General features: G+C 39.0%; 1 protein-coding gene and 1 pseudogene across 4 annotated transcripts; both read left to right on the top strand.

The window, feature by feature from the left end:
• The first annotated feature begins 100 nt into the window (after window positions 1-100).
• LOC149837088 (NAC domain-containing protein 100 pseudogene) lies at window positions 101-5,131 on the top strand (annotated as a pseudogene).
• Window positions 5,132-21,403: 16,272 nt separating this feature from the next.
• Window positions 21,404-22,958, top strand: LOC149837087 (vacuolar protein sorting-associated protein 28 homolog 2-like). 4 transcript variants are annotated; one of them, XM_090005812.1, is made up of 2 exons: window positions 21,404-21,684; window positions 21,868-22,958. In XM_090005812.1, the coding sequence occupies exon 2, from the start codon at window positions 22,117-22,119 to the stop codon at window positions 22,744-22,746; it is 630 nt and encodes a 209-aa protein (XP_089861938.1). In that variant the 5' UTR covers window positions 21,404-21,684; window positions 21,868-22,116; the 3' UTR covers window positions 22,747-22,958. The 4 variants fall into 4 exon arrangements, with proteins under 4 accessions (XP_089861938.1, XP_089861941.1, XP_089861940.1 ...); XM_090005815.1 differs by having other exon boundaries at window positions 21,430-21,680; XM_090005814.1 differs by having other exon boundaries at window positions 21,430-21,684; window positions 21,818-22,958.
• The last annotated feature ends 4,236 nt before the right edge of the window (window positions 22,959-27,194 follow it).

Genomic DNA, 27,194 nt, shown 5'->3' with positions numbered 1-27,194 from the left:
AGATTGAAGCTGAGTGCACCCTAATAAGCATGGTGTAATTGCAACTGGAAACCAACAAGCAAAGTTTTTCATAAACAGAGCAACAAGGGGTGAAGGAGACATGGATGGTTCTGCTAAAGAGGAAAACCTTCCTCCAGGGTTTAGATTCCATCCAACCGATGAAGAGCTGATAACATACTACCTCACCCGCAAGATCTCCGATCCGTCGTTCACCGGCCGAGCCATCGGAGATGTAGATCTCAACAAGTGTGAACCATGGGATCTTCCAGGTGAGAGATCTTAATCAGTCCTTGCTCTAGTCATGGATAATAGTTCAAGTGGCCGCTACTTGATCATAATTATCCTGATCATTATAGTTTTTTGTTCTCATGATCATAGTCTTTAGTCATGGTTTAATATGATATCTCCCAATTCACCTTTGTTAATAACAACATGAAAATCATCGTCATGATCATCATCATCATCATTTTCTTGCTTTTCTTCTCCTTCACCTGCATCATCAAAACTATCACCCTCATCATCATCATCATCATCATCATCATCTTCTTCTTCTTCTTCTTCTTCACCAGAATTCAAACAAGGACTGAAGCGAGTAACCTCAAATTCTTCCTGTTCTAGCCGACTGAATCACCTCCCAACATGATCGAGTTGATCATGAAGTTGGCTACGAACCCAAAAAAAACAGAAAAGACTTGTTTCAAACTTTAGACTTGTTCCTTTAGCAAAGAATCAGATCAACCAACAGCATCTAGCCGTCTATTGTGTCTTGTGACAAGTAGAAGCCAGGAAGATAACAGAAAGGAGTAGAGAAACTTGGTCATTATCCACTGTGTAACCCCCCTGGTGATTCTTTTTAGACTATCGATCAGGGTTGTAGCAGACTTAGTTGTCATAGGCGCTGGGCAGTGAGCTCCTAAAATGGCTAGGCCGAGCAGATGACTCAGACCAAGTCCAGCTTGGTTTGTTCTCCCAACTTAAGCTCATAACAAATTCTTTTCATGACAGTACATTTCAAGGCTAGTGATTCCATGAGCTTTCAGCAATTTGTAAACCCTCTACCATTATAATTAAAATATCAAAGTTATGTAGGAATATGAATAAAACATAAATAATAAAAAAAAAATCAAAATCTGTTTTTATTATGATAATATCACGATAAAAAATGCAATATTTTCAAACTAAATGATATTTTAAAATATCGCAAATTTCGATATTATATCAGCTTTTGAGAATATCATGATATATTTTTTTTCTTTATTCAAAAAGGAAAAAAATATCATGATAAAATCACAATATTTGAAATACTGGCTATACTTGTGACATAGCTATTACCATAATATCATACCGATCACAACCATTTCTAGAACAACCTTGCCACTCTTCTCTATATCATTATTTCCTACAGGCACGCTTGCTTAGTGCTTTCCAATCAACGCCTTTGTGAACTGATTTTTTAAAAGGTTCCCAACCTTTCCCTGTGCATTTGGACGTATATCCATGCTTTCCTTACCTTTTTTTCCATATAGGAAGAGGCCAGAGGGGGTGTAAACACCGGCGCCGCCATTGACCCCAGGGAGTCTCGGGCTTCGGCTTAAGCAAAGAGAATAATGGTTGCGGGAATCGAACCCCGACTGCCCATCTAGCAGTCAAGGTCCATTTCCACAAAGCTACTCCTTGGGTCTCCTAGATTTCCATACTTGATCATATATATATATATATATATATATATATATAGATAGATAGATAGATAGATAGAGAGAGAGAGAGAGAGAGAGAGAGAGAGAGAGAGAATTGGGTAGGTGCTTAATGATACATGCTTAATGGATTTTTACGCTCTTTCATTTTTATTTTTTATTTTGCAGTTATGACCCTATAAATGTGTTGGGAATGGTCAATTTACAAGAAATCCTGGATCATGTGTTTTCGATGAAAAAATGATATTTGAAGCCTCGAAAATTTATAAAGATTTTGGACCGTTGATTTTTCTAACCTATTATAAAAACCCACCCATGTGTCTGAATCAAACACTTCAAGAACTGATTCCTATAAAATCAAGTTCATAGATCACATCCCTACGGTCAAAACTTAAAAATAAAATGAAAAAAAACTTGAAAAACACCTTAAGCACGTATCATTAAGCACCTACCACACACACACACACAATATATATATAGTGATTGGTAGCTGCCAAATCCATAGGTATTAAATCTCTGGTCAAACTCATTGACCGTCCATCACACGCGTTGATGGATGGCCAGCTCCAAAAAAAAAAAAAATCACATTTTTGATGAGTTTTTTTTTTTAGCCAAAGGGGTATTAGAGTGAAAATTTTGTGGCTGCTAATGCTCTGAGTGGAAAAATGAGCATTAGCGGCAACAACTTTGGTTTCTGCTAATGCCACTTTGGCGAAAAAACTCGTCATTTTGATGCTATTTATTTTTTACGTGTGACCATTCATCAACGCACCAGCGCTATTGACCACCGATTTAGTACCTAAGCATTTCACAGCTACCAATTTTCCTATATATAAGCTTGATCAGAAGACAAAAGACTGCCCTTTTTTTGGTGTTATAACCTTAAATACTCAACTTCGACTTAGCGGCAAACTGTGGGTTTCGAACTCGTGACATCGCGTCAACTTGGTGACATCCACATGTTGCCCCCACCAAATCAGCGAAGCCTTTCTGGGTATTCATGGCAGTACTATTAACCATCACTAATTGATCTTTTTTTTTTTTTCCTTTTTATCAGGAAAGGCAAAAATGGGGGAGAAAGAGTGGTACTTCTTTAGCCTCCAGGACCGGAAATACCCCACCGGACTCCGAACCAACCGGGCGACAGATGCCGGATACTGGAAGACCACCGGCAAAGATAGAGAGATCTACAATTCCACCACCTCAGAACTTGCAGGGATGAAGAAAACCCTGGTCTTCTACAAAGGGAGAGCTCCAAAGGGAGAGAAAACCAACTGGGTCACGCATGAATACAGGATCCAACCCAAGAGCACATTCAAAACTGCCAAGGTGAAGCCAATCATCCAACCCACTTCCTGGTTTTCATGACGTATATAGTACACATCTCTATCATAGTTTTCCGATGTGGTTTCTATAATCAGTGCCAGAATTTTCATCGAGAGAATGGATTCCGGTCGCCGGAAGCCGGCCAGGTTATACTTCACTTGCTCAAATGCGATTGATTGAGCTCTATCTAAGCATGTGTTACGACAAATTATTTTGGTCGTTGAGTCATGTCTAATCCGTAGTCCATACCAAGTCTAAGACCACCCCATTTGGCTCGTCCATAGCTAGGTTGGAACACAAAACTTGCCTGCATTCCCCTAAGAGTTGGCTCCTACCAACCTGATTTTGTATGCTCAATGGACCTACTTGGTGCATCCAGGTCTGCACAATATGGGCCATTGTTGGGGCTCGCCAACAATACGAACAAGACCGGACTCGAGCGAACTCGCTGCAATTTCACACCTCAGGCTTGTAGCTAGGGACTCTGTGAACTGATTCTTTTGATTCAGGTGTCGATCCCAGGACCGGATCGAGTCTGTGATTCACTTGGAATCCTGAGAAATGATATGTCCTTGCCAAACATAGATTCAAATCTGAGTGTCTGTGGTTCCAGTTAGTCAGTTGGACATGGTGTTGTATGCCTAGTCAATATTGACCAGGGTCTGGATGAGGCTAGGAAACCAAGTCAAAATGGCTTGCCTAACTCAGGCATCACAAACCTTCCTGTTTCCTGCTAGAGCCAACTTGGTTGCCTGTGACACAACCCCCTTAAGATGGACTTGGTCGGATTAGTTTGTGACTAGACCTAGTCAAGAGACTCAAGACCATTTCAAAGCCTAGACTCTTAGTCTATGAGCTTAATTTGGGGCCTGTTTGGAATCTCGGCGCTGGGATGGGCGTTTATGCATTTGGTGGTCCCGAGGTAAAATCTTGGTCAAACTACCTTGGTGGTCCTGTTTGGAATCTCGGCACTGGGATGGGCGTTTATGCATTTGGGATGGGAAGTGAGGCCCTTTCTACTTTGTATTTACTCTAAATCATGGATTTGGCAGCTGCCACTTCTTCAAATGCATAAACTCCATAAACGCCCATCCCAGCTACTGATTCCAAACAGGCCCTTGGTTTCTTGCCATTTTTTAAGGCATAATAACTTGTTAGCTACATGTTAAGGTGTAGTTTAAACATGGGGGCGAGGGTCATATATACCCTCGGATTTTTACGTCTTCGGGACGATGACCGTAGGTATGGCAGGCTGATCCAGTGTGACCAGGACTTCGATCTCAGATGCAGTTTCTTCGAGTAATAAATCGAAAAAAAAAACATGTTAAGGTGTAGTTTGAACTTATTAATTTAATATGTTCTTAAATTAAATTTCACTATGTTATCTTTGCGTGCCACTAAAATGCTGTTATGTTCCTTGGTCACTATAATCCTAATTAAGATGGTTTTACAGGATGAGTGGGTCGTTTGCCGGGTTTTTCAAAAGAGTTCTGGCGGGAAGAAACTCGCCCCGAACCCGGTCCGTGCCAACCCGTTCAACCTTGACATGGGCCAAGCTACACTTTCATCCCTGCTACAACCAGATATGTGCTATGTCAACATGGGGAGAGGCTATGTCAGCAGTACTGCTGACCTAGTGGACCTAACCAGGGTCCTTAGGGGTTCACTCAACATGAACCTCCTGGGTCAACCACAGCTACCATTCCCAACAGGCTTCCAACAACCAGGTCTAAACCTCAACCTCCCTACCCTGCAACAAGGTGGAATACCAGCTGTGCTGTTCAACGGCCACCACCAGACAGTGAAGATGGATGTTCCTGACACTTCATCCATGCCGACAAACGTCGCCCTTTCCAATGTCGACACGTGCTTCGGAACAGAACTCGGCGCTGCTGGCAACATCCGGTTCCATTCCATGGACCCATGTTTGGATCTTGGAGGGTACTGGCCCTCATCACCATACTGAAAGAAAATTACAAATGTACCCTTGCCTGGTGAAAAATGTGACTTATAGGTCTCCTGTTTTGTTAACTTTTGAAGTACCATGGAATGGTATTGATCATCTGGATAAAAAAACCTATGGAGTTCTTGACAGCCTCTTTGAACGGCATAGAGGGAAGATTTGTTAATGTTAATGATGGTATTAATAGCAACGTTTTATTAATTTCTCTTTCTTGTTCTATTGCTCTTAATTTTTGTGTGCCCATCTTCTTTTTCTTTTTCTTTTTCTTTTTTTTTTTTTTTTTACAACTCGAAGAAACCATACCCAGCATGAAGACCTGGTCATGCTGGCTCAGCCTGCCATGCCTAGCGGGTCGCCATGCTCGCAGCGTAAAACTCCGAGGCTAGGACTGGTACATCAATTCCTTTTACAGTTGCCCTACGAAAAAAGCAGCAGGGTTATAAGATTTGGTCTCTTGTAGTTATGGATGAACCTAATTTTCAGCCATGATATTGCCAAAATAGGCATTGTGCCGTATTTCATATTTCGCCCATAGCGACAAAACGTTTAAAATGGCGAATATTGGCAGCCAAATTCTTGCAAGAAATCTAAATATTTCATATTTCTCACATTTCCAGAAAAATATTAGAAAATTTAATTTAAAATGAAAAACTACTTTTTACAACTGAAAATTAAAAAAATTTAATTTCTCGTGATACTTAGTTTTTTTATCAGTTCGGCAATTTCTTGGATTTTTTTTTTTTAAAAAGCCAATATTTGTAACTGTGATTTCAGCTTATCAACTGAACTCCACCAAGGGTGTAAATGAACCAAAGCAAGCTCACTTGCACGTGCAGGCTCGGTCCAGCAAGGTACGCTCAACTGTTGCTTAGTGGGCTTGTCAATGTTTGATTTTCATGGGTGTCGCCCTTCTGTGCAAGCCAATGCGTAGCATAGGCCCTTGGGGCAGGGGTCCTAGCCTCAGAGTTTTGCGCTGCCGGCACGGCGACGGTAGGTATGGCAGGCTGAGCCAGCTTGACCAGGTCTTCGTGCCTGCCGGGTGCCGTTTCTTGGGATCATAAATTCCAAAAAAATGTTGCACATGTATATGTCAACCCAAGCATCGGCTGATCAAACTCTCGCGATATTATTACAATATATTCACAAACACGTATTAATCGTGATAACATCATATTGATTTTCAAAATCTCCCCACCTTTCAATATATCGCAATATTATCGCGACTTTATCATATTATTACAACAACTTAACACATTCTAAATGTGTAAAATGATTTTTTTAAGGGCAGCTTAACCCTTTTGCCCACTTTTCAAAACTGAATACTTAGAAAACCTTAAAAGGTGTGCTCACCTGCATTGTGGCAGTTCCCAGTTCCACATGAGGAGCACTCTTTACAAAGGGAAATTAAGCAAGGGGGCCCTAGAGAAGGGAGGGGTCCTTCCCTAACCCACCTGCATGATATGGGACTACTTTCTTGCCATAACTTGTCCAACTTATATTAAGTCATATTTTGCCCACTAATGTTTTTTTTTTTTTTGTTCGGAACAGGAATGATTTTCTTTGTTGGTTCATATTGCCGACCACAATTGTTTTGGGATGAAGGCCTAGTTGTAGTTGTAGTTGTAGTTGTAGTTGTTGTTGTTCGGAACAGGAAAACCACCACAAAGGGGAGTAAACCCGGGCTCACACCTTGACCCCAGGGAACGACCGGCTTCGGCTTACACAAGGGAAATAACGCCCGCGGCAAGCCCGGCTACCTGCCGGTCTAACAGCCGAGGCCCCTTCCAACTAGGCCACCCCCTGGGTCTGCCCACTTATGTCAGTTATTACAAAAAAAATTTGATAACATTTTATTATTTTAACGTACGATATTGTACAATAAAACAAGATTTTTTGAAAAATCTCCCGAGATATTCTTTTTTCAATAAATCCCTGAGCATGATATTTCTGAGTATGTTTCGTATTGCATTAATTTGGGCTGCACAAGATAGAGGCAGGTCCGGTGTTCTGATACCAACGGGGGCTCCCCTTGTCTGGTAGCAGCAGCTAGTGCATGTCACCTTGCGTTGGGAACGTTGCAAGTTCAAAACCCAATGGTATAGTTGTATAACTGGTAGGGTCTGCCTAACCCCAGCTTGCCTTTTTTTTTATAAAAAAAAAGGTCCATTGTTTTGAGCAGATCACTTATAAAAGGAAGTCCCTATTAAACTGGCCCCCTCTTAAAAGGTAGAACACTTATATAAGTGTTCTGTCAGAACACAGAATCAAGCCCGTATCTGAATCTGAATCCAAATTGCCAACATTATATTTGAATCCAGATCTGAATCCAAATCAGATCTGAGGAGGTTAGATTGAATCCTAAAGTGAAATCCATTTGGTTATATTAGATCTGGAAAAAAATAGAACAAATCAAGTTTTTTACATGCAAAAAATTCATTTGGGTTAGATTTTGATTAGGATCAACTCCAGATCGGACTTAAAGTTATGATCTAAACCCAACCTGAATCCAAAAGTGATCCAATTGAACAGATCTGAATCTGATCTGAAACCACATTCCGATTTTACTTAAAGAATTCATATACGAAAAACTATGTCAGACTCAGATCCGATCCGATTGCAGTCATAGTTGGACCTAAGATCCTGGCGAGCATACCAGCTAAAAGTGCCCATTTATTGGTTGGCATCCGGGAAAAAAAATTCACTTCTTATTTAGGAAAATCCTGTTAAAATAGAAATGTATATGGGATTGTAAACATGGGGGCCATATCGGGATTTGAACTTTGGATGGCATCCAGCTCAAAGAGGAGTAACCATAACTATGTTGTCGGTTTTGACTTGACAAAAAAAAAAATCAGCACTATAATAATGTTGATGATGATATTTTCCTTCCCTAATAAATAACTACAATGATTATCTGGAAAAGGGGGAAAATTACTCACATTGTCATGCAGACTCCTTCCAAGTTATTTCTAAAATTTTTATGGAGAGAGAGAGAGAGAGAGAGAAAATAATTAGGGTTAGCAGTGGATCGGGGAAAACGGGCCCCACCTGGCCTCGGCCCGTTTGGACCAAGGATAGAGGACATAAAATGGGGATGGAGGTTAAAATCAAAACCTGTGCAGGGATGGAGGCAAGGATGAACTTACGCTTTGCCCTGCTCCGCCCAGTCCCCAATCCTTCTTTAAGGATGGCAATGGATCGAGGGGAAACGGGGCCCCTGCTCGTCCCGTTTGGACTGGGGATGGAGAACATGAAACGGAGATGGAAGTTAAAATCAAAACCCGTGCCGGAATGGAGGCGGGGACAGAGGGCAAGATTTTGAGATGGGACAGGGGTGGAGACCTTGTCTTCTTCCACCCCTGCCCCGGTCCACTGCCATCCCCATGAATAATCCTCAAAATTTTGTACATAATTATCAAAAAATAGGCAACTAACAAAAAGTTGTACACATATATCTTTAGTTATGTGTTGGCTTCCTTGCAATGAGGGACTTGCCATTATTTTACTATGTCTTTTAATAAAAAAAAATTAGTAATATTTCGATAAAATTAAATTTAAAATTACAAAAATAAAATAAATTTCATTGATTAAAAATTTAAAATTTAGTTTTCTCATGTCCCATTTTTTTTGAAAAAAAAAATTAGCATGCAAGTGGGACAGGCATCCTCGTATCCACTATGCATGTGTCTTTGTGATATGGATCGTATAAACAATAATAAAATGTGCAAGAATAGCCCTAAGTGTCATAAAAGCAAACTTGAATACAGCAAACCAAGTGGGTGATTGTAGTCCATTCAGATATTTTTTAGAATTGTCTTCCCTAAGTTGGTTGCACAATTGCTTTCATTTATGAATTTGTTTAGCATTTTCAGGCACAAGGTGCCATAAACAATTTGAAGTTTGGCAACCTATCAATTTTTCAATTTCAAAGTCAGCAGAGTTCAGAAAAGTTCAGCCTAATCCTAGAGCCTACTCATCATTGACTTGTGTAGCTGAGGTGATTAGTTGGGGCAGTTCAGAATGTGGGTTGGATCCAAGGAATCCCAGAATCTAGAATGAAGCTCAAACCAGCTCATTCTTTCAACTGGATCCGGATCTAAACCAGATAGATTGCCGCTATTGAGATAGATTCTTCACCATAACCAACATGATATATAACCAAACACACAAATGTGAGTGTAGATCAGTTGCAATGTGATTACACACTTTTAGTATGCCGCTGCACCTGATCACCATCCATCTTTGGGATACAGCTTGTCAGCTGTGGGGTCCAACAGCGGATGGCGGGAATGATGGATGGTCAAGTGCAGCAGCACTCTTAAACAGATCTGGCGCAATGTTTTTTTTATGACGAAGAACCCTCACTAAGAACCGGCCTACTTAATGGACCCACCCTTGTAAGGCAAACCCCAGGACCTCAAGTGTTTTACCAACCAGGCCACCCAATGTGAGTTTTCACAAAACATAGAGAGAACAGAGCTTTTTTGAGGGGCCCCTTGTGAGAACACAAACATGGCACCCCTGGAAAGTGGGTGTTATTTTCGGCAAGAACCAACCCCCCCTCGCACCGAGTCAACCCTATCTTCATACTCCTCTTTGGGATTTCATTGATGGAAGTTGTTTTTATCAAATCGGGCTTCATAGATGCGATCTACATCGTCCGTTTAGTAAAGATCAACACTTAAATCACTGAAATCCGATTTGTTTGCAGGATTTTTTGGCAATTAAAAAAAACAATGGCTGAGAAAACGCTAAATGTTGTGATTTAAAAACCATATTTTTCAATAAAAAAAAAATATAGGAGAGTAGATTCTTATTAAATCAACCATGCTGAATCCATCAGAGATAAGTGTCGGACTGTGTTGCCCTGAAAGGAAGCTCCATGGAGAGAGCCTACTTGAACACTACACAAATGTGCGCCTAACCCTTCAAAATTAAGGTGAACCTACCACCAGTTCCATTTTCTCCAATTTAGTGAATTGCACGTTATGGTTCGACATATCTCTTAGCAACCATGTGAAAGCAGACAAAGTGCAATTTGATGTGGGGAAGCAAGAAACAGAGTTCTTCATGAGGACTTGTTCACCATGAGTATATTCTCGGATTGTGTGTTGTGGGTGTCTTGAATTATGGACTCGCGCCTACCTATGATCTGATCTGAAAATGTTTTGGTGACCGTCCAATCGAATTTTCAACGAGGGTTGGTGGTGGTAGCGGAGGGATCAGGCCATTAGGCCTAAGATCGGAGCCCACCACAAACTCGTCAGAGGTGACCTACTCAATTTTGTGATTTTAGGGTTTTATCCCCTTAGTCATCTTTTTATAGCTGCCTCCTTTTGAAAGTTGGGTATAAGAGTTTGGACTGTATTGGGGATCAGGGTTTTGAGAGCTCTCTATCACTTTTGTATTTCCCTTGCATTTGCTAATAGATTTTTTGCTTTCTTTTGCCTGTGGACATAGTCTTGAGTGTCTAACCACGTAAATCTCATGTATTTTCTTGTTCTTTCTTTTATTATGGTTTGCTCTGATCGTGGTTTGCTTAATTGGTTGGTTAACCAAGAAAGGTGTATCTAATGCAGTCATGTCATTAATATAAGATAAGAGTGTGGAGCTTGTTTACCATAGACTCCTTGTTGTGTCCAACACCACTGGTAGACTTCATGTAAAATGAGTAAACTCTTATTTAAAGAGGCATAGTATTACAGTGTGATCGTGGATGTAGTCAATTCTTGCCGAACCACCTAAAATCCTTGTTTCACTTTTTTTTTCTTTTGTTTTTTTTGTGTTTGTTTCTTCGATCTATTGGTAGGTGTAGTTATCTAACAATCTTCACTAAACAAGGTGAAAGAAAAGTGAGTGCTCAAAAATTCCTTGACGCATTAAGCATAGAGTGTTCATGAAGCACGAGGAGGGGGAACGAAGTAAAAAGGGATCGATAATGGAGGTGATCAGAAAAGTGACAGAAAAAGTGTATAGGATTGGTGCTTTTACTTAATTTAATCTTTTAGCATTTTTTTACTAAAAGCATGCACTTTTGCTGTAGTGTAAAATAAGATGCAATTCTTTCAACATGAAATGTTCATTTCTAACATTAAGAACATTTAACTTCATACTGATAGCAACAGGTTCTTTTGTTTTTTGAAAAATGCGCTTTTCATAAAGTTTTGGAATTAAGTGCCAAATAAGAAAGTGGATTTTAAGTTTTTTATGTGAATTTCCTAATAATGAGATTTAAAAGCTTTTAGATAGGGGTGGGCAACAGCCCTTTGGGCCCTAAAGCTGGGCCTAGGCCTTCATTTTAGACCCAACCCTTGCTGGGGGGTTTTGTCCCAGCCCAGCCCAGCTCGAATATATATATATATATATATATTAGATCTCATCTATAAATAGATGAATCCTTCTTAATTTTAAATCAAACAAACTATCTATTTCAATAATTTTCTAGAAAAGATAAACTTATCCTAAAAATATGAATCAGACATGATAATCCAATACCTAAATACAATGTCCAAATATCGAAATACAAAGTCCCAAATAACAAAAAATAAAAATAAAAAAACTAAAATGGATCTAAATTGACCCTGCTAGACCCAGTTCTCTTTGCTATGCTCCTACCTCAGCGTTGCTGCCTTGGAAGGTGAAATTTTGATGATAGTTTGCAGTGTGCAATAGCTTGTGGATTGCATTAACACTGTTTTGGGGGTTGTGCTTAAATTCCTTAAGCACATTGTGCATCATTGTGGATTGTAACAAATAATGCATGAATGTGCATCTGTCTCTTGCCCCCAAAGAAGTTTGGCATAGTGGGATGGGGCCTAGGCTGCTAGGCAGGCAGTCTAGGTTCAAATCCCATGGCCGTCATTCCTTTCTCAAGCAAAAGCGTGGTGACTCCTTTGTGTGCTTGTTTTGGAAATTGATGATCTATGTTCATGCACACTGAGCCCAAACCGTGCACAAACCTGCCCTTTTCATTGACACGCCAGACTTGACCTGTTTATTAGCGGGCTGGGCTTGGCCTGTCAGTCAATGGCCCGATTTATTAGCGGGCTGGGTTGGTCCAGGCCAGTCAGTTGCCCACCCCTACTTTTAGAAGCTTTGCAACAATAATCTAGCAGAAATTTTTTTTTTTCAACATAGAAAGCTGGGATTAGGCAGACCCCTATCAGTTATACAACTATACCACAGAGATTCAAACTTGCAATGTCCCAATACAAGGCGACGTGCACTAACTGCTCCTGCCATACCAGGGTTGGTGATTCTTGGATTATTTTTTTTTTCTACAGAGAAAGCTAGGGTTAGGCAGACCCCTACCAGTTATACAACCATATACCTAAAAATGACCAATATTTGCATTTCAAAAAGAGAATGACCAATATAATTAAATCAAGGGGTTGGCCTAATCCAAGGAAAACTTTGAACCAAACGAGTATGCAAGACTCAATGACCTAGTTTTGCAAAGAGTGTGGTGTTCGGTCTTTGACATTGTTGATGATATTTTTTAAATTATCATAAGAAAAAATGTCTATATGCCAAAATATTGAGATATTATTTAAATGAATATCACGACTTTATCCCTTCTAGATAAATGGCACGGCCATATGTCCAGGCCTTATAAGATAACTCAAATGGTAAAAAAAGGTCTATATCAAATACATTTATCAAGATTGAAAGTAAAAATAATTCGAATGATAAACATATTGAATATCGCTAGTAAATGAATAATCCATAACTAAGTCCCTGCAAACTGCTTGTGTGATGCAAATTGAAGAGGATTCAAGTATTCACTTACATCCAACCACAACCAAAACATGTAAGAGGATGAACAGACTGAGGCATGGAGCATAAAATTTGTCAATGTTTATGTTTTTTTTTTAAGAAAAGCTGGGGTTAGGCAGACCCCTACTAGAACAACAGCCACCACATGTGGCCGAGGGATTCGATCCTCGGCCTTCAGCTTGACACAGGACCTGCTTACCACATGGGATACCACCTCCCTTAAATTTATCAATGTTGCAAGAAAAGAATACGACCACTAAAAATGATAACTGAGGGCAAAATAGTGGACCACTCATGGATGCAAAATCAGTCATATACACTACATTTCTTATCTCGTGAACATACTTCTCTACCTATGGTTGGAAGCAAATTTCTTTCTTTCGATGATGCTAAATAGGGGTACAATTGGGTCAGGTATGTTAGGTGCAAGAAGGGAGGGGAGACGAAATTCCAAGAAGAAACGTGGGGTGTTTTTCCTTTTTGGAAAAAGTGTTTTTGATGATGTGGAATAGTCCCACATTGATCGTGTTTGAGTTTGTTGTGGGATTTATAATCCACATGTAAACTCTTACGAGAACAAGAGGGTGGGATGACTACCACACACACACACACATGCGTGCCCGCCCGTCGTGTCGTGCCAAGCTGGGTTCGGGTTCAGGTAATTGGCCCTTTAGGGCCATATCCAATCAAGACCAATGTATCTTTTTGCTGTGATTTTCTATTTTTCCTTGGATTATATAAAGGAATCAAAATGGACAACTCTTCAAGAGTCATGTCCTTTCGAACAGATCTCTTTCACGTCTATATAAACGTGGTTAGAGAGGTTTCAAGGGGACGGATGTACACTCATTCATCTCTCTCTCTCTCTTGCTTTGCTAAAACTGTGAGGTCTGTAGTTGTAGTTCCTGAGGTTATTTTTGAAGGGTGATCTAGCATCAACGTGCACCGATCCAGATCACTGGGGCTATTGTATCTTGGGGGAAGGACGTCGGACCATGTTTGCACTGTATGTGGGGGTGAATCTTCTCTAAGGAGAGTACTTTAGTACGCCTTAGCCGTTTATACTGTATTAACATGCTTTTGTTGTTTATATTATGTTCTATGCATATGTTTGTTCATTTGCATATGTCTGGATTTTGGTATATGGTGGAACCCGACATGTTTGCTCCTTGTTATTGTTTCGATCATCTGTTGATCATGATGTCTACACTGCTATATTTTCTTATTTGTATCATGTTTTATATCATGATGATGATTGTGAAACTGTGTGATCTGAAATTCGATCCAACAAGGTATACCCAACCTGACCCGGCATTCTAGACGGATTATACCCCACCCCATCTGATTTTATTAGACTCGTGGCTTCTGGTAAGGTCTAAAATGTATACCCATAAAGAAAACAGGTCTATTTTAAATGAAAATCTAAACTAGTTTGGACTTGACCCATGTTTTATACCTGATAAAAATGGTTTTGTTGGATCTTGGTTAGGAGCTCACACTAGAATCCAAAGAGCCACACAATGATGGGCTTGTAACTCACGTAATATATGAGTTAAAATCCCATTATAACATATTGAATGAGATTAAAATCTTCATTCAAGAATGAAAAAATGGCTACCCAGGGGAGGACTATATATCTCAAGTAGAGAAGGAACCCCTGAGGCAGGCCCTTTTTCATGATTTTTTCATCTTCCTCTTCTTCTCTCTATTCTTTCCTTCACCACTCTGGGCACACCCCAATCCAAATTTCTACAATGGTATCAAAGTCTCGTTACATGTGTTCTCGGTGACCGAATCAAAAGACAGACAACCTGGCATCTGAAACAATCACTGGAATCGTCATCAAAGACAACCATAGGAAAAAGGGCCCAACCATGGAGTTGCTAAAAAGAGGCAAATGCAGAGTCGATGTGCTCCCTTACCGAGAAAACATGTCAGTCGGTTGAACCCAGCAAAGCCACCAGTGAGAGGTGGAAATTGCAGAGGAAAAAAAATGTGAAAGAGAAAAGAGGACCATTGAGAAATCATGGCCGTCTTGAACCCTCTATCGACCGTTTGGGGCTCCCTCGAACCCTAATCTTTTGTGCCATCAATGACCTCGAGCAAGTCGTGGTGGTCTCCGTCAGGTCCCCTGGTCGATCATGGGGTTGTCTCATCGTTGGCAATCTCCCTACCTTCTCCTTCCGATCTGCAAGGCAGAGGGTATGCATTGGGCAACCTCTCAGCTCGCAATCTTGCCACGAGAAGCCCTTTCCGATTTTTTGCAACCTACTGGTGATATTGATCCGGTGGGCATCGTCGTCAGACATCTGGGTTGCAGGTTTAGCTCTATCGACTGTAGAGCATTTGACGCTGGTGGAGGAGGGGGCACCCTGGTGCTGATCATGGTGAAGGTCGAGACACAGAGGCAACGAGGTAGACTTGGGCAGGAGGAGGAGAAGATCCCCTCCATCAGATGGTCACTGCAATCCAACGAAGCCTTCGATGGTGGTGTTGCTCAAATCAGAGGTGGAGCAGAACCCCCCTCTCCATTAGGTTTGCTACCAATGACAGGGGCAACAAGCACCTTCTTGAAGAGTAGAGGAAAACCCCTTCGTCAATCGGCGATGCACGGTGCCCCACTGGAGGTGCTGCTGGAAGAGGACAAGCAACAGAGAAGAATAAAAGAATAGAAAAAAAGGGCTTTAGGGTTTAAGAAGGGTTGAGAACCCTTATTCCTTTTTTTTGAATTAAAAACCCCTATCATTTTCTGTTATTTTCTTTTGTGCTCTTCAATTTTTTCAAAACAAGGGCTCTATTTTTGGTAAATTTTAAAAACATGTATGTTCTCTAAAAAATACTCGAGATAGGGTTGTAGTATGTGCTTTTTTCTAAAACAGACTCTAGAACTTTCTAAATTTTTTGAAAATCACCTAAACTTTTTGTTTAACTTAGTAGTTTTGAAAGTTTTGTTTTAGTGTTTTAGTTTGTTCTTTTTTGCTCAAAACAGTCTCCTAACTTTTAGATTTTACAAAAAAGTTGTTTGATTTGCAAAAAACCGCATAGTGTTTTATTTTGATAAAAACTAGTTTGGATCTTATTATGAACCGAATTGAGGCTTCTTAAAAAAGATAAGTTTAGATCCAGATTAGCATGATGGGATCCAGAATTTATTTATATTAGCATAATTGATCCATTATGTGTGCTTTGTATGGTATCTTATTGGATCCGGATAATAGTATGCTAAATACATTTTGGATCTAACTATGAATAATCCTTTATTTTTATTGTGTGGATCCTATTTTGATCCTTTTAATATATAGAACTGGTATGCCTAGTATTGATCTAGTTTTATCGTGGATCAAGTTGGATTTGATTAGGCATTATTGGATCTGATGCTTGAATCAATAAAATTGACATGGGTACAGGTTGGATCAGTTGGAACATGCGGTATTCTAATAGACCTGGTTAGATCCATATTGGATCTAGTTGAACTGGTATAAATTTGAATAAATTCAGTTGAATTAGTTTGGATATAGGCAAGTTATTAGATTCGGTTGAACCTATTTGACCTTTTTGCATAATTATCATACCTGAATGGGTTATCTTATGAGTATTTTAGGTTATTTGGATGTTTAGCAAATAACTCAGCATGGATCAAGTACATGGATCTAGTTTTAGAATTATTTTATGACTCAAAACTCATAGTGTAGAATTTGTACATGATATATGTGAGTTGGATCCATATGAGATCTAAGAACATTTATATGACTGCATTGTATATGCTTATAGATATGCTTGTTTGGTTATAAGGATATATTTGTAGTTCCAAATTAGTGTATTGGCATTCATATTAATTTAACTTGAAACTATGTATGGTTTGATGCATATATAATGTTGGATAGTTCCTTATTAGGTCCTTTGATGGAATGGATTCAGATTTGATCCAAAGATTAAGTTAAAAAATATAATGGTAGATATATTGTATGGATCCATATTTAATCCAAGTTTTATGATGAATCTAGATAGTATCAAGCAAGAAATTTGGACCTAATAATATATTTTATATGGATCCTAGTTTGATCTGAATAGATTCAGATAAGTGTAATGTTGGATAAGTAGTGTGGACCCATTTGAATATGAAAGATAAGGATATGGATTTGAACTACGGACAAATCATTTATGATCCATGATTTTGCTTAAGCTTGCATGAGATCCATTTTTACTATGGATCATGTTGGACTTAATAATAACACCTCAAGTCAATTTTCTGGGTATGAGGATTTAAGTTTTATTACTTATGCATATTGCTTCTAATTTGTGATGGCTTAATGCGCATATTATTTAAATACAATGCAATGAAAAAGTGAAAGTTGAATTATAATTTTACACATGCATATGAATATATTTTATTTGTATACGATGATGAATAATCATCATAACTTATGCTCCTTATGATTCATTTTATGAATGCATGAAAAGATATTTTAATTTTTTTTAAGAGTTATGTATGGTATACAACATGGTGGTATTCATACTTTTAATTAATTATATTTGACTGATTGGATCTGAATATATTGATTCAAAATGATCAGGTGTGGTTAACCTCATGAGAGTTAAAGCATGTTGCATGTGATGATGATGCACATGGATGGTGGAAGTATTGACTAAGGTGAAATTTTTAAAAAGTGGTAATATTTGTTATGTTTGGCAAATTATATTTTATCATGGATCCATAAGTTGATGAAATTTATAGTACTTCACTAGTATGCATGTGGACATGATGATGTCCTAAGGTATGTTATGAAAGAGCAATATGAAACCCCATAACTAAATAAGAAAGTGAGACCACATTATGATTTATTGAAATGAATATAACAACTTTATGAGATGTGTCATGATATTGCACATTAAGAAATATTATTTAAATTTTGACATGATGAGAAACCTATATAGTTATGTGAAATAAGTGCACGAAATTATGATGCCATGTCCTTACACATACTATATGCGAAATAAATCATGGTTCATATAATGATAAAAAATTTATATGATTATGTGAGAAATAACTAATAGCATGTGTGAAAATATCTTATTTTTTTAAATGAATGATAAAAAAAACCCATATGACTACAAGGAAAATAATTTATAGTATTTGAAAAAAACATCATATTTGATTATATAACAATAACAAAAAAATGCATATAGCTATGTAAAAAATAACTCATAGCATATGTGAAAAACCTCATACTTCAATATGAATGATGCAAAGTTCACATGATTATGTGAAAAACAACGCATAACATGTGAAAAACATCATTTATATAACTCTTGGAATTGTGCATGGTTTATTGGGTGCATGTTTTATCATAAAGTAGTGTATATGATACATAATGCACGAGTTGAGATATAATATGGTTGTTCACCCCGTATGGCCAAGTGAGAGATGTTGGATATTGGTAATTGGATCAAGTGTGGCTATATGAGGCTCACCCTAGAATCCAAATAACACAATGATGGGCTTGTAACTCACATAACGTGTGAATTAAAATTTCATTATAACGTATTGAATGGGATTAAAATCTCGTTTCAAGGCTAAAAAAATGACTACTTAGGAGAGAACTATATATCCTCATCCCCTTTGCACAACAGATATAACAGTAAAGGAACCCAACTAACACAGGTTATTTCCCACGGTTTTCTCATCTCCCTCTTCTTCTCTCTATTCTTTCCTCCATCACTTTGCACACACCTTTATCTAAATTCCAACAAGTTTCACATAATGTAAACTCGAATCCGACCCAATATGTACTTAGAACTATTTTATTCTTAAGCGGACCTGAACACGTACCAACCCAAATTCATTTTATATGTTAACTAACCCAAACCGAACACATTGAAACCTGATCCAACTTGTGTTTGAATATGATATATCATTGATGTCTTGTTATTTCAACTAGAAATAATTAAGTGGTATTGAGATATTCTTTTTGTATTTAGATTTTGGCATAATTAATAATAGTTAAAAATGTCTCCTTTTCAAAGGATTCGAACAGAGCCCTAAAGCTTTGCATTTGGGTGGCAAGGAACTTAGCCAAGTTTGCACTTTTAAGGCACTTGCAGATTTGGAAACATAAACCCTTGGACTAGTATTTGACTGGTTTGGAATTGTGATCTATTGTACATTTTATTTTGTTTAATGACTGGTAGGGGTTTGCCTAACCCCAGCTTGCTTATAAAAAAAAAAATCTTCTTAATTAATAGCCAATTCAATCGATTCTATTAATTTATATATTTTTCAATTGATAGGTAATTAGGTCTAAAATACCAAAAATATCAAGACCTAAGCTAAAAAATGAAGCCATTAAAACCTAAACCGATCATACTCTAACTTGTTAACCCATATGAGTCTACATTTTTTAGCTATTACCCAGACTTCCAACCCAAGCCCGAATCAAGATGGGTTGGGTTTGACATGTATATTGAAGACCTGATCTGATACATAACGAATCTGTTAACTCATATGAGTCCACAATTTTCAGTTGCACCCAAACCCGAACTTGAACCTGAATTAAATTGGAACGGGTTTTGGTCTATTGGGATTCAGTTTGATAATACCTGACCTGAACTCGACCTGGTTGCACCCCTAAATTGCTAAATAACCAAAGGCCTTGACAATGTATGGGAATGGTCCACAATTTCCATATACCTGTATAGGTACACAATGCCCTCAAAAGTTTTGAACATGTATCTAAAAATTTTGGTACGAGTTTCTAATAGACATTGATATAAGATTTTGGTATCTACTTTTCTAGACATGGTACGAGTTTTTGGAAATTATATTTCAGCATTTAGGTTATAAGAATAATATCATCACATGTATTTTGTGACAAAAGAAATGCTAAGAAAAATAAAATATCACATGATTTGATTTCACCATGTATAGCCGTACCAATGGGTCAATGTCTCAAGCAACATATAAAAACAAAATATTGAAAGCAATATGTTTTAAAACAATAAAAAAATAAACAAAAAAAACATAAAAAAAAATCTCAAGCTAATGATGTAAGGGCTGCCATTTTCTAAAATTTGTGAAAAGTGTATGTAAAAAAGTACGATATCTTGCATGTCTTCTCAAATATCAATCATGAAATTGATATAAAAATCATATTTAAATTAAAGAAAAAAAATAACCTCTTAAGCTTGTAAATGATTTCAATGAAAGTAAGCTAGATTCACATACATATATAAGAACCGGATCGTGTTTGAGAGGGATACAATTATTGCAGCTGCCATAGATGAAGCCAAGTTTGTTGGTTTGGTATTGATTTCACTTGTATAAGAGACTAGTTTCCTATATTTTTAAGGATGAGTTTCATATGCATTTAAAAATAATTTTTTTTGAGATACTTAAGACCAAATATGATTTGTATGCAATTATGGAATGACCAACCCTATGCAAAAAAAAAAAAAGTTTTTCTTCCTGTAGCCAAATAGGTGTTGTGGAGAGAGTCTTCAGTTTATGCTTATTAAGGAGATACATAGTGATAAAGCGAGGAAGTTTCTTCCAGTTATGGTAATTAAAGAAAGAGAGAGAGAGAGAAATGATAATTAATTTTTTGGAAAATTGCAATGAGCCATGTAAGTAAGACATTTGTTTATGAAAATTTTATGTTAATGCCCCTACAAATTTTTAATTACATTCTCAATTCATGTGACAAAATGCTAATTAAAATAAAGTCATAAAACATCCAATTTTTTGCACTTGATATGCTTGTTTCTCATCTATAATATTTTGGAATTTAGGATTAGGATATTCACAATTCATCAGCACGATTTTGGGGGAAGAGCACTTATTTTCATTTTTTGCATTTTTTATTCCCTTATAATTTGTTATACTTCATTTATTTTTGCCCCAATAAAAACGAGAGGAAATTGTCACTTTAAATCAATTTAAGGGCCAAAAGATTGCCATGTTGTTTGGATCCATTTAGAAGTTTATTCCTCCAAGATTAGCCCAGCCAACAAGTCAGCTTGGACTTAGTACCCAGAGTTGGTCAGGTCCTTATTCCACTTACCAAGCTGAATCACTAAGCACAGTATCTTTTTAAACCAAATTGGCGAGCCAATGAACCCAGTTGGCTAGAGCTCGAATATGAATGAATAATGATGAGCCGACTGGAAGGGCGTGCAAGGGTCAATCCCAGCACTGTTTCCTCGCCACGTGTCTCACAAAGAATGGTGATGAAGCTATTGGATCCGGGTTAGGTAACGGATTCATATCAACCTAAATCCGAAAAGAGTCTGGACTCTGAACCATTTACGGCTTCCTCAATTTCCATCCCCAACCAACATCATCATCGTCAAGAAGGTGTTACAGCAGGCTGTCCATCTGTCCGTATTCTCAGGTTGGATCCTTTGTCCAATCGAAGTCCAATCCGATGGAACTGGACCTGGATCAAGACCCTGTAACTGGGTCTGACAATCTTATGCCCCCATGTGGATAGGATCCAGAATGCAGTCATGACCTTGCAACTGCAACTTCGTCTGTATACGTACCGGACTCATCATATTTATCGGATCAGTACCGTGTTAGAACCCGGTAGAATACGGATCCTGATCCGAGAACCACGCTTTTACGTCACGCTGCGGAGCACAGCACCGCGAAGGAACGTTTCGAGCATGTCGTCTCTACGACGACTTCCCCCGACCACGATCACAAGAGAGAGAGAGAGATCCCAAATTCTTCCTCACCAATACCCCAGAGAAATCAAGCCGATTAGGGATTCGTTTTCGTTAGATTTCTTCCCTTTCGATTGACTTAGTAGAGAAGAGGGATCGTCCCTGCATTTCTAGGGCCTTTTATGCAACTGCTGAATTTGTTCATCGATTCCTTCTCTTTTCGATCGGCACCGGGGAGAGGAGGGGCGGTCCGTACAGTTGTAGGTGATTTTTGTGGGATTTTTTCTTTTTTTTCTTTTGGACATTTGTTGGAGCAGAAAGGAAGGGGGGAATAGAACGAATTCGGTAACAGGAAATATCCTGATCGTCTTCTATTTCTGTGATTTTTTTTTTTCAGATATCTTACCAAAAATCGTAATTTTATCCCTCCAACTCTCTATTTTTTAGGTTTTCCTTCTTCTCGACACCGCATCGATCGATTTTCTACGGAGGAGGGATCGGAAAAGCTAGGGTTTCCAGGATAAAAATAAAGAAGATTAAGAAGAAGCAAACCGGTGAAATTTCTAGCTTTTCGGGGATAAAAGAAGGCGAAAAGAAGAAGGATAGCTAGGGTTTCAAGATTGGAAAGAGGGGAACGAAGAAGCAGAAAGACCCAAGACCGCTAGGTTTTCGTAAGAGAAGGGGATCGAGCACACGATGGAGGTGAAGCTGTGGCACGACAAGCGCGAGCGTGAGATGTACGAGAACTTCGCCGATCTCTTCGCCATCATCAAGGCGACGGAGAAGCTGGAGAAGGCGTACGTCCGGGACGTGGTCTCTCCGGCCGATTACGAGGCCGAGTGCCAGAAGCTCATCGCCCAGTTCAAGACCCTGGCCTCCTCCCTCAAGGAGACCGTCCCCTCGATCGACCGGTTCGTCGACACCTACAAGCTCGACTGCCCGGCGGCGATCAACCGGCTCATGGTCTCCGGCATGCCCGCTACCGTCGAACACCGCACCTCCTCGGCTTCTTCCTCTACCGGATCGGCCCTTGCCGTCGCCGAGTCCGTGCAGCATTTCATCACCACCATGGACTCGCTGAAGCTGAACATGGTGGCGGTCGACCAGGTGCACCCGCTCCTCTCCGACCTCTGGGCGTCGCTCTGCAAGCTGCCGCAGCTCAGCGCTGAGTTCGAGGGGAAGACGAAGATCAAGGACTGGATCACGAAGCTGTCAAAGATGGGGGCGTCTGACGAGCTTACGGAGCAGCAGGCGAGGCAGCTCCTCTTCGACCTCGACTCGTCTTACAACGCGTTCATGGCCGCTTTGCCCAAGGCCGGCACTTGATGTCAAGTACTTGCCTTAATTGGTATTCTCTGTGGGCGTGTTGTTTTTTATGCGTTTGTGATTGAATTGCTTGGGTTTTCTTTTCTCCACCCTGCTTACTTCCATGATCACTGTGGATGTTAGGTTGTTTGTAATTCCAATTTATGTTGATGAAGTTTCTTCCCTCTTCTTTCAGTTAAATACAATGATAGCAAAAACAGATTGTGATCAAACAGCATTTTTTTATATTATCGAATACGTTAGTAATCTTTATGATAGCAAAAACAATGTTGCTATTATCAAATAACATAGTTTAATCTTTACGATAGTTGGGGGTTTTCAAACAATCATTTTCCCTAGTTTGTCATTTCCCTCTGTCGTACTTGGTATCAGGGAATCACAGGTCTGGACTGTCAAGTGCTTTGGAAATAAGGGATTAAGATGGAGTTTGATGCCTAAATTTCGGGAATACTGTGGATGATTCTGAGTTTGTGACGTGTTAGCAGGAGCTCTTAATCTCGAGTTTAGTTTGTATAACCAACAACCTCTTTTCAGTGTAGGTCCTAGAATTCCGACATATGCCTTCCATTTTTTCAATAGGTTGTTTGAAATGCAACACTGTTAGGGGAAACGGATCCAACCCAAACTTGCACATGGCAGAGATACCGCTTAGAAGAAATAGATATGATGTGAATGAAATAAATGAGGAAACCAATATCCAAGCTCACATGTAAAGAGTCAAGAGTAACTGAAAACATGACAAGATCTCCAAATGACTTGCTTGTTAACCATACATTTTTCATAGTTATAAGGCTTACAATTAATTAGGTGTTTTCTTATATTTGCATCCCTTAATTGAGTTCACACAAGATTCAATCATGTACGATGCACCCCTTACATCATGTGTGACTCATTTTATCTCTATATACATCATCACAGCTGCAAATTGTATGCGAAGAAATTTAACAAACAGCTGGTGTGCTTAAAAAGGAGAAAACGGTTGCTGTCCCTGAAAAATATTCATTGAGTGGTTTTATTACCCCATAGATTGATATGAAATGCTAAATTAATAGAAAAACTGCATGTTGCTATAATATGTAGAGAAAAGGAAACATAACAAGTGATGGATATTTTTGCATACCTATCAAACCTGTCCCTGTAGTTGCAACAAATACCGCCCAACCATATACATAAGAATTATGTGATTTCTAGGGCAACATTTCTTTGGTGGAATTTTATGGTTTTTTTTACTATTTCTTGCGAGCCCGAGAAATGCAACGGGAATGTGGGGGCTTTATTGGCTACCCTTCCTCCTACAACTTGTCCTGATAAATTGCCCAGTAATCGGCAATCTTGTTACTTTGGAGGAAACACAATATAGAAAGGACCAAATGAATAGGAATCATCACAGGGTTGAACTGTGACAAGAACTCACCAGATGCAAAATAAAAACCTCCATAGAACTATAAGAGAGGGAAATCGGAAATTGTTCAGTCAATAGATTCAAGGTCAACGGTTTCACAGTGGGTGTTTCATGGTTATATATCAGGGAAAGCCCCTTGTTTGATCTTTTTGAGGGGGGACACAGTGGTCATCTGCATGAGTAACATATAATACCCCTCAATACGCGCTGTAGTCTAAGAAAAGTGAATATGTTTTGTCAATGGATTCAAAATCGACGGTTCACAGTGGGTGTTTCATGGTTGTATGCAAGGGAAAGCCGCCTGGTAGGTCTTCCTGGTGTGGATACATTGGTCATCTATACGCTTATCCTGATGTTGATTCAGAGGGCGTGTGTGGGATTGTTTGAACCAAACCTGAAACTTGGCCTAACTTGGCTCTTTTTTTTTCCATCAAGTGTTTTCTTGTGGATCTCTTAGGTCACGTTTGGAAGCTTGAAAATTTCTCACAGGGAAAAAAAATTTAGCCTATGAGAAGTTTTGATATGCTAACTTTTCTAAATGAAAATTTTTAGCTTTCCTTGTGTAGCATGAGAATAACAGTGAAAATATGAGAAAAAAGAGAGAAAGAAAGGTGGTTCAAGCAAGAGAGAGAGAGAGAGACCTAGAAATGGTGATGAGTGGGAGGAAGCTCTTCTTATGGCAGCCCATGGGATGAGATGTGTTCGGGGTGAATGGCTGTCCTAATGAAAAAAAAATTATAGGAAAAATGTTTTACCCGAGCTGGAGGAATTTTTTCTATAAAAAATCACGAAAAGCTTTTCTTTCAATTTGTTTTTTTGGAATGGTTGAAAAAGTTGTCATTTTTTCTTTCCTAATATTTTTCCTACCATTTTCCCTCGTCCAAGCGTACCCTTAATCATATTCCTGGTGTTCTTTTCTAGTAAAAACTCATTTCTCCAATTACCCTTATGATTTTCAAGCAGGCATTGTGTTACGTGTACTGTCTTCTGATGTGACCTGAAATTACTTGAATTATTTCTCCAGATGCAGGACAGGAGCACTTACTTAGTGTTGGGGTTAAAACGGACGTAGCGGGTCTCCCCACAAGTGTGAATCGATGAAAATAATAAAGCAATGATAGTGGAAGAAATAAAACCAAAACAAACCAACAGCGAAAACAAAACAGCACACAGCGATTTACGTTGTTCCCTCTCAACTGAGGTACGTCCACGACGACCAATAGGTCAGCAACTTTCATTTTCTTCAAACAAAGATTACAGAGTGGCCAAAAGGCATAAGCCTTACAAACATATAAGGTGTAACGAAATGAACAAAAGGATATACCTCACTGAGAAACAAAGAACGAATGATCTGAAGAACCAGTTTGACGAAGTTATCTTGAAAGAAGTGTGGCAACACTTCTTGCTTTTGTTCACTCCACACCCTTTCGGTGCCCTAAAAGAGTTTCTCGCACATTTTCGCTCTCTTCTGCTTCTTCTTTTGCTCTCCCATCCATCCCTTAAATAGAGAATGTGAGCTGCATTTAATGTGAAAGACTAAATGTCTTGCACAACTTACAATGCGCCTGAAGCGCATTAGCACAAATCATTATCCACCTGAAGCTACAAATCACGATCCAACGACTACTACAAATCGCGATCCAACGACTACTACAAATCGTTATGCAGTGATACCACAAATCGCTATGCAGCGATACTGCAAATCGCTATCTAGGTTAAAGCACTCTTCGCCAAATCGTTATCGACAAATCACTGATCCTCAAACTCTGGACAGTTGAATCGTCATTCAGCTGAGAGGACTTCTACAAATCGCTATCCAGCGAATACGAAAATCGTCCTCAAGAATATCAGGCGTCGTGCTTAGAATTCTGCAGTGATACTTAATGTGCATCAAACCAATGGATCCCACAAAGGAGGGAAACCCAATAATTCTCCCCCTTCTCGACTTATGTGGAAGCTTCTTCCATTTCTGCTAGGAATCGACACTTCTCATGCTTGTCCTTGGGCAATGACTTGGTCAACATATTTGATGTATTGTCATCAGTATGCACTTTCTCCAGTTGCAGTAATTTTTCATTCAAGACATCTCAAATCCAATGGTATCGAACATCGATATGTTTTGATCTTGAATGAAACAAGAAATTCTTACTCAAGTGAATTGCACTCTGGCTATCACAGTGAAGAACATACTCTTCTTGCTTCATGCCCAACTCTTGCAAGAATTTCTTCACCCATAGCAGTTCTTTAATGGCTTCTGTAATGTTGAACTCAGCTTCTGTATTGGAGAGAACTACACATTTCTGTGATTTTGACTATAGTGCAATTGTTCCTGCTGCAAAAGTAATCAAATACCCAGAAGTAGACTTTCTACTGTCTATATCACTAGCCATATCAGAATTTGTGAACCCATCAAGAATAGGTTCACCCTTTTCCAAAACACAGGCTCAACTTCGAAGTGCTCTGAAGATATCTTAGAATTCATTTCACTGTTGCTCAGTGTTCCTTCCCTGGATTTGACAAAAAATCGACTAACAACTCCAACAGCATGAGCTATGTCTGGTCGAGTACAGACCATAACATATATCAACGAACCTACTGCCAAAGCATAGGGAATTTTCTGCATCTCAATTCCTTCTTCATCATTTGCAGGATATTGACTTGAGCTAAGTTTGAAATGGCCTGCAAGTGGACAATTAACAGGCTTTGCTTTGTCTATGTTGAACATCTCAAGAACCTTTCTGATATACTTCTCTTGTGATAACCAGATCAACCCATGTGATCTGTCACGAATGATTCTCATCCTAAGAATCTGCTTTGCTGGACCTAAATCCTTCATGGCAAATGTGTCACTCAGCTCCAACTTTAACTTGTTGATCATGCTGATGTCTTGACCCACAATTAGCATATCGTCCACATAAAGCAAGAGAATGGTAAAATTACCATCTGAAAATTTCTTCACAAATACACAATGATCTGTGGAGGTTCTTGAATATCCATGTTCAGTCATAAAGGAATCAAACTTCTTATACAACCGCTTTGGTGCTTG

This window comes from Nuphar pumila, chromosome 5 (assembly GCF_984573655.1).
Source record: "Nuphar pumila chromosome 5, dmNupPumi1.hap1.1, whole genome shotgun sequence".
Taxonomy (NCBI): domain Eukaryota; kingdom Viridiplantae; phylum Streptophyta; class Magnoliopsida; order Nymphaeales; family Nymphaeaceae; genus Nuphar; species Nuphar pumila.
This window is presented reverse-complemented; position numbering and strand designations above follow the sequence as displayed.